The 8695-nt window shown below is 39.6% G+C and overlaps 1 protein-coding gene across 2 annotated transcripts; it reads left to right on the top strand.

The window, feature by feature from the left end:
- Window positions 1–3710: 3710 nt before the first annotated feature.
- On the top strand, window positions 3711–8166 carry LOC117802416 (keratin-associated protein 21-1-like). Of its 2 annotated transcripts, XM_034661549.1 has the most exons (2): window positions 3711–3860; window positions 7681–8166. In XM_034661549.1, the coding sequence occupies exons 1-2, from the start codon at window positions 3743–3745 to the stop codon at window positions 7902–7904; spliced, it is 342 nt and encodes a 113-aa protein (XP_034517440.1). In that variant the 5' UTR covers window positions 3711–3742; the 3' UTR covers window positions 7905–8166. The 2 variants fall into 2 exon arrangements, with proteins under 2 accessions (XP_034517440.1, XP_034517483.1); XM_034661592.1 differs by lacking the exon at window positions 3711–3860 and having other exon boundaries at window positions 7561–8166.
- Window positions 8167–8695: the final 529 nt, after the last annotated feature.

An 8695-nucleotide genomic window follows, 5' to 3' on the forward strand; every position in this document is an offset into this window, starting at 1 on the left:
AATAAAGTTCTGAATCACCACTCTCTCCTTTGCTCTTAAAATTTGAGTATTTGGTAGAGGGAACGATCTTCCAGAGTTTGTACTCCTTTCCAACTTGAATTTCATAGTTGTTACAGTAAATTTAAATTTTGGATTCTGCCTGATTCTGAAAATGGTGACTGAAGTAAACCCTAGACAAGTAAGTTAAGCCAAAAACTCTTCTATAAATAGAACAAAACCTCATTTTAAAAAAATAACTGTGTATTGTTGATGGAAAGTTCAGATGTTTGCTATAGAGTGAAAAGAAAGGGTATATTTGGATTTATATATTTACAGGCATAGAAATGTATTAGATGCATAGCTATAAACTAGAGTTCCTGGAGCTCAGTGCTATTGATATTTTGGACCAGATATTTCTTTGTTGTTGGGGGCTGTTCTGTGCCCTGAAGAATTAGCAGCATTCCTGGTTTCTACCCCACCATGTCCAAGTCTTGACCGTTGACAGTGTCTCCAGATATTGTCAATTATCTCCAAGAGTCCAAGAGCCAAAATCTCTCCACGTTGCATACTACTGATACAGGGGCCTTATTAGCTTCTTTGTTGCTGTCTTTCTTGTAGTGCGGAGAGCAGATGAGCAGTAAGGTAGAGGTGGTAAAAAGGTAGAGTGGCCCAGAGAGAAACACTAGATCTTCTTTGGAGGAGTCTCTTTTTGTGTGCACATGCTTAATCCTGTCACGAGAGCAACGTGTGACTGTCTTTGCAAATTTCCAGTTCCCAAGACAACACCTTAGCTGTGGTGTGCGTTAATGAGTGTCTGTGGAATTCAGCTACGTTGCTGAAGGAATGCCTAGCAAGCAAAACAATCCACAAAAACGTGAAAGTTATCATTTTAAAACTACTATCATTTTTGAACTATGTATGGAGATGAGAAAACCTCGATCAGAAAAGTAATGGGATTCTGGGTAGGTCAAGTGAAAATTTAACATATTTTCCTTGGAAGAGGAGACACAGGTGAATACATTTATAGTCTTGTTCTTTGGATTAAAAACAGTATTAGAACTTTAGGGCTACAGACTTTCTGGGACTAAAAAGCTGGGAGGGACTATATATTGCAGAGACCAAAGCACCAGGGGTCCTGATACTGTTTCTTTACCCTTCCACATCCTGCAGGAAGGGTGTGTGGTCTTCCTAAGTTTGCTTCAAGAACCAGTTGTCTTTAGAGTTTATATTCTTTTAAATGGAAGTCCATAGAGTTTGTATGAGTCCTTCCTTGAGATTAAAGGCAACTGCAGAAGAAAGCAATAGAACAAGACTTTTCCATTTACTTCATTCCAACAGGAACTTACTGCATGAAAAGTGTCATTGACCATAGACTACCCCACAGAAGAAGCAAGCTAGGAAGGAAAAAGCAGGGCAAAACATGATGCTGAGTTCTGCAGAGCACCTCATTTTCTAGTAAGTTCTAAATCTTTCCTGAAATATCAAGAACTTAGAGCAGGTGTCTTTCTAATCATTTCCCACTAATGTAAGCCAACTGGATCGTTGTGATAAAAAGTCTGAGGAAGGGCGGGGGAGGAAAAAGACAGTCTGAGAAGTTTTGAAAAACAATGTCAAACTCCAGTATATGCTATATTATGGATGTGGATAAATTTTGTAATTTTTTAGTATAGGAGTGCAGAGCTGAAGTTCATTGAAAAATGTATTTTCTCCATGAATTATTTGCTTATTCAAGTCACTTTCAGTGTTATCAGAAGGACATTTTGCAGTGGAGTGCTGAGTTATGTTGCACATGGAATTTTGCAACTGAGGTAATGTATGGATGGTATTGAGGATATATATATATATATATATATATATATATATAATCCATGTATATATGGATGGTATTGAGGATATATCTATATCTATATCTATATCTATATCTATATGGATGGTATTGAGGATATATATATATATGAGATCCAAGTGCTAATTACAGGTATCTTCCTGCAGAATTACAATGGTTCAGCTGAGGCTATAAATATCAGTTAAAAACAGATTAGAGAAAATAAAGAAGGAAGTCATACATATTAGCCATTCTTGGAATGTGGTAGGAATTTGAAGGTTAAAAACAACCCAGGGCATGTTCTGCATCCTGATCATATTTTAGTCTTCAGTAGAAAGACCATTTATTCAGTATGGCATCAAAACACCTTGCTACAGTTCTTTCTCCCGGAAGTGGCTTCAATTTGGGTCTATACATTCACTTCCACTGTTAATTAAATTTATCTTACATAAAATGTGGACCAAACACTATTTCTGCCTGAAAGTTCTAATGTGGAAGGGACAGTGCTTCCTCAAGAATGTCATGTGGTGATTAGTGAAGAAGACAGAGTTTCAACAAACCTGGGCAAGGGCTATGACGTATGTCTACATATGGGGCAAAGAGGAAGATTGTTCAATCCAGACACTAGCAGCAAGGAAAGGCATCCTGTAGGAAGTGACCACAGACCAGAGTATGAAGAAAAGTTTTATAACTGAGAATTCAGGGTAGCAAGAAAAATATTACCAGCATTAGAAACGACATTCACTTTCCTCTTTTCTATGTTGAAAAGGTAAGTGTGATAGAATAATTTGGAAGAAAGGGAACATATTATATATCACAATCACAATGAACATTTTTGTCAAAGATTGAGAACTTATGTTAAATGGGTAATTTGGAGAACTCTGAATAGAGTAAAATGGGCATATAAGTAGGGGTTAAAGTTGATTTATGTGCTCCTTTATGTCTTGATAGTGTCAGGCGTTGAGGGTGGGCTTTGCTGTAGATATCTTAAAGTCATCCACTCACCTTCAGCTTCTGAACTAAAGGTGAAATAAGCAGAAGTGGTAGGAGAAGGAAATACTCGTTTGTTAAGTTCAAGGAATGCACTGATATCTCATAATGTGAAAATTTTATAATATCTGCATTGGAAAAAGAAAAGTTTAGTTTTTGGCTTAATTGAAATATCTTGTTTTCTCATCCAAATAAAGTTGTTAGACTATAAAAGGCTTTCCATAACAACACTTATATAGCTAAAAAAAATAATGGGATGCTAAAGGAGGGCTTCCCCATCCCCCTGGACCTCACTTGGCCTGGTATTTGACAGGAAAAAATATAAGAAGAAATACTTATATATAGTGTGTTACTCCGCACTTATAAGTAGTCAGCGTCCCTGTGAAGTGAGTGAATTATCAGATGTTGAGCTGCTTCTTGGAATTTGAGGATAATTGAACAAGGGATGAGGTATGAAAGTCCAGAGTGGGTGGGAAAGCCTGGCAAAAAGTTGTAATGATTCCAGAAAGGAGATGGCAGTTATTTCCTTCCCTACAGGCAGAAGTAGGTCTTATAGGAAAGAAGAGGGGTGAAGAGGGACAATTTGTCCCAAATTATCCCCAACCCTGCTATATCGAGTATATTAAATGATAGGAGCTTGTGAAGATGGGTATCAGTGGTATGTAGGGCACATGATTCTACGGAGACATTCTTTGGCAGAGCAGATTAAAGTTCTGCTCTTTAAATAAAACAGGAGTCTCCAAAATAATGAGCTCATCTTTCCCAAGACATTTATTGATTGTTGACAGGGACAGGCACCACACAGTTGCTTACATATTTGTTGGGTAAGTCAGGGGCTGAATGGCATGTTCTGCCAATTACTGACAGTATATAAAGGTCCAAGTGCAGTAGAGACCTCACTTCACCACATCCACTTGCAGCCCACCTGAATTCTCTTCTCCTGACAACATGTGTTGCAACTACGGGAACTCCTGTGGCTATGGCTGCGGATGTGGCTATGGCTGTGGCTATGGCTCAGGTTATGGCTGTGGCTATGGGTCTCGCTATGGCTGTGGTTATGGCTCAGGCTGTGGCTGTGGCTGTGGCTATGGCTCTCGTTATGGCTGTGGCTATGGCTCAGGCTGTGGCTGTGGCTATGGCTCTGGCTGTGGCTGTGGCTATGGCTCAGGATGGGGCTGTGGAAAAGGCTCCTGCTGGGTGTGGATATGGCTCTGGCTGCTGTGGCTACCGGCCATTTTGCTACAGAAGATGTTATTCTTCTTGCTGCTAGACCATCACTCTCCAAGCTCCATTTGCTCCTGAAATAACACGACCAAAGCAACAATTGAAGCAAGGATCCATACCTCAAGATCTCTACATCCACGGAATTGCATGCTTGGTAGAAGTTTGACCCCTAGTGAACATTTGTAACGATGGTGTCTTGAGGCTCCAGGCCATGTGGTATCATCTGACTATTTCCCAAATGTTGGTCTTCTTTCCCTTAATCTAGATTCTGTGTTGGGACTGTGCCAGCGAACCTAACATGTTTGCCCACAGTTGGGCAAAAAACTTATTCTCAATAAAAATGATTCTTTGTTTCTAACAAATCGCTTTGTTCTTCTTGTGAATTATTCCTTTTTTTGAGGATTTAGGACCTGTCTTGAAAATTGGGCTGACAATACATTTCATGAACCTGGGGGCTCTTCCCTGATATAATACAAGTATTTCTTCTCATCATGCATGAGAGGTAATGTCTTCTCTACCTGTATCTCATATTCCTCATGCTCAGGCACTCACAACCCAACACAAGTTACACCGTGTTTCGGAACCGTGCCCTGGAAATCACACTGAGTCTAGAATGGAGCTGGAGGAAAGAGGAGAAGGAAAGACCCTATTCAAGAGGTTGTGAAGCCCAGGGAGAGGTGTGGTCTGAGTGCTGAAAGGATGAATGTCATGGAAGAGAGATTTCTTAGGATCAATGAGAAATTAGAAGTGGACTCAGGTGACGCATGAAGAGCTAAGGGAAGGATAAGTTAGAGGAAATGTGTGGTATCATATCATGTGCATTTTGATGAAAGTGCAAATATATTTGTTTGCCTATATTGAGTTTGAAGAAATTGATTTAAGTCACTCGTTTGACTAATAGCTTTGAATGTGTTTGAAAGGGAATAGCCATATACACTGAAGATACAGGAGCAAAACTGTAGCCGAGTTTCCTGTTCTCAGAGTGTTCACATTCTAAAAGGTGAAAACAACAACAACAAAAAGAGAATTAATTTAGATACATTTAGATGGATAATTGCTATAGAAGGAATAAAACAGTTTCCTGGGGGTAGAGAGTGAAGGTTGAAGTATTGGAGAGATAGTTCAAGGAGGTATTTTGACATTTTGAGTCAAATGAATTGGCGTCTGTTACAAGAAACACTAGAAAGGGAATAGTAAGTGTAAAGGAAGAAGAGAAATTCATTATGTTTTGGGTATGATCAGTGGCGTCACATTTTTTAGTGGAAAAGAGCAAGGACTAGTGGTTAATGGTGTGCTCTAGTGACTTAATTGGTGCAGATATAAGAATGGGAGGAAAAGCCCAGTCTACTGTCTGAGTTTGAGAGCCTACCACTCTGTGGGTTCTGAGTTCAGTGTCCTTTCCTCATGTGACTTTCCAGATCTCTAACACTGTATCCTATTACATAGAAGGTCTTTTCAGGCTCAGTTTCCATGGGCAGCGAAAAATGACTCGCTGTCTCATACCCATGACAAAGGTCACTGCAGAAAGGCTGAGTCCGAGGTCCCTGTAGCTAGAACCTCCACTCAATGGCCAATTGCAAGGAAGACGGCTCTGCCATCAAAGTCTGCCCTTTAGCAAGGCTATGCCCAGGACATGATATGTCCTATTGATGAAGAAACAGGGTGTTTTAAAGATTTGGACAGTTTTCACAGATGGACTATCTGGAAGTCTGATCTGAGTATAGACCTTACTCTGGGAAATCCTACAAAGAAGGGAATGGAATTCTAATAATTACAGTTTGTTGAAAGTCTACTCATATTTCATTATGTTCCTTGGGCTTGAAGGCTTTGAAAGAGTGAAGAATATCGACAGCTAGCCCTCTATATAATAATTAATATCCTATAAAGGGTCAATCATTTATTAGACATGTAAGATAATTTGTACACCTGGAAAAAGGTCCTTGTAAACTAACACATATTTCATAATGTGAAATTTGAGACTTACTTAGTCAAAGAATATTTGAGGTTCTCAGCTTTCATGAAATGAGAGCATCATGATAATGTATCCAAATGTCTTATAGCTTCTAAGGTGGCTACCAATGCTTCAACATGTTTTTGTTTCACTGCGTCTGATTCTTTTGGGGGAAATGTTGAGTTCAAATTATGTACAGGGTACTCAGAACTAAGTGGTGATTCAGGGATGCACAAAATAAGAGGTTTTTTTTTTCCTGCCATCATGGATCAATATCCAGAGATCTGAATGGAAAGATACAAGAAATTATGCAATAAAGACAGAAAAATTTTCCAACAGTTAGGAGTATCGTGACCAGAAAATGGGTACTTGAGAAGTAATGTGTCTATTCCAGAGAACTTGTGTATTAGAAGTTAGAGTTTTGATTTTCAAGAATGAGAGAAAAGTAGAGAAGATAAAGGTAACGATCAGCTGGAATAGGATATATTTTCTTTAAGCTTCTTGGAAGGGATGAAACACAGCAGAGTGATCAGACAGACCAATGACCAATGGAGGAAAAAGTAGTCGGAAGTACTCTCACCAAAGGAAAAATATTGAGTAATGAATGTTCTCAGAAAAGGAAATCAGCAACTTTATGAAAATCTTTGTCGAAGGCATTCCCTAAAGGAATGAATACCACACATTTCTTTGTTGTTGATACTACAGTGTTGAGTAGAAGGAATCATTTTCCTGAGTTTGTACCTCTCTCCATCTTGGATTTCATAGCTGTGACAGTAAAAAAATAATTTAAAATTTTGATTCTGCCTGATTCAGAAAATGGGGTTTTAAGTAAAGCTTAGAGAACTAAGATAAGCAAAAGCATCCCAACAACCAAGCAAACAAAAAATAATCTTTCTTTCTTTCTTTCTTTCTTTCTTTCTTTCTTTCTTTCTTTCTTTCTTTTTTTCACTTCATGTCTGGTGATGGCATGACTGGATATTTGGCTTAATTGGGAAGAAAGGAAATATTTAGAATTAGACACCAGTAAAGAGAGAAGCTTATTTATAGATGCAAGTTTACAAACCAAGGTTTCTAGACCTCAGCACTATTGACATTTTATGTCAGGTGTTTCAATGTTGTTGGGAGCTGTTTTGTGCCCTGAGACTAGCGTCCTCCCTAGTTTTTAGCACAAGAAACCAGTAGGTATCTGCAGGAGGTATCTGGGTATGAGAAGCCTGGCAAAAAGTTGCAATGATTCCAGAAAAGGAGATGGCAGTTATTTCCTTCCCTTTGTGGAGAAGTAGATATTTTAGGAAAGAGGAGAGATCAAGAGGGACAAAATTTCCCCAAATTCCCCGAGGCTTGTTATATAAGGTATATTAAATGATAGGAGTTAGGAGTAAATTAAAATGTTGCTCTTTAAATAAAATGGGAGACTCCAAATAATGAATTCTTTCTTCCCAAGACATTAATATTATTGACAGAGACTGTCACATGAAAGTTGCTTACATATTTGTTGGGTAAGTCAGGGGCTGAATGGCATGCTCTACCAATTATTGATGGTATATAAAGGTCCAAGTGCAGTAGAGACCTCACTTCACCACATCCACTTGCAGCCCACCTGAATTCTCTTCTCCTGACAACATGTGTTGCAACTACGGGAACTCCTGTGGCTATGGCTGCGGATGCGGCTATGGCTCAGGATGGGGCTGTGGCTGTGGTTATGGCTCAGGTTATGGCTGTGGCTATGGCTCAGGTTATGGCTGTGGATATGGCTCAGGTTATGGCTGTGGCTATGGCTCAGGCTGTGGCTGTGGCTATGGCTCTGGTTGTGGCTGTGGCTATGGCTCGGGATGGGGCTGTGGAAAAGGCTCCTGCTCTGGGTGTGGATACGGCTCTGGCTGCTGTGGCTACCGGCCATTTTGCTACAGAAGATGTTATTCTTCTTGTTGCTAGACCATCACTCTCCAAGACCCATTTGCCTCTGAAATGATACATCTAGAGAGATGACTGATTCAAGGATCCAAACCCCCACATTCCTATATCCACGGAATTGCATGCTTGGCAGAAGATTTGACCCCCATTGAACATTTGTTAGGATGGCATCTTGAGGCTCCAGGCTGTGTGGTATCATCTGACTATTTCCCAAATGTTGGTCTTTGTTCCCTTAATCTGGATTCTGTGTTGGGACTGTGCCAGGGATCCTAAGATCCCACAGTTGGGCAAAAACTTATTCTCAATAAAAATGGTTCTTTGCTTCTAACAAATCTCTTTGTTCTTGCTTGTGAATTATTCCTTTTTTTGAGGTTTTAGGGCCTGTCTTGAAAGTTGGGCTGACAATACATTTCATGAGCCTGGGGGCTCTTCCGTGATATAATACAAGTATTTCTTCTCATCATGCATCAGAGATAATATCTTCTCTACCTATACCTTATGTCCCTCAGGCTCAGGCACTCCCAACCCAGCACAAATTATATAGTATTTCAGAACTATGCCCTGAAAATCACACTGTGTCTCAAATGGAATTGGAGAGGAAAAAGGAAAAGGATTGACACATATTCAGGAGGTTGTGACAGAAGCCCAAGGGATAGGAAGTGGGGTCTGAGTGCTGAAAGGATGAATGACATGGAAGAGAGAGTTTCCAGGAATAATGAGAAATTAGAAGTGGACTCAGGTGACACATGAAGAGCTAAGGGAAGGATAAATTAGAAGCAAAATGTGGTAGTGTATCATGTGTATTTTGATGG

The sequence above is a fragment of the Ailuropoda melanoleuca genome, chromosome 1, assembly GCF_002007445.2.
Source record: "Ailuropoda melanoleuca isolate Jingjing chromosome 1, ASM200744v2, whole genome shotgun sequence".
Lineage (NCBI taxonomy): Eukaryota > Metazoa > Chordata > Mammalia > Carnivora > Ursidae > Ailuropoda > Ailuropoda melanoleuca.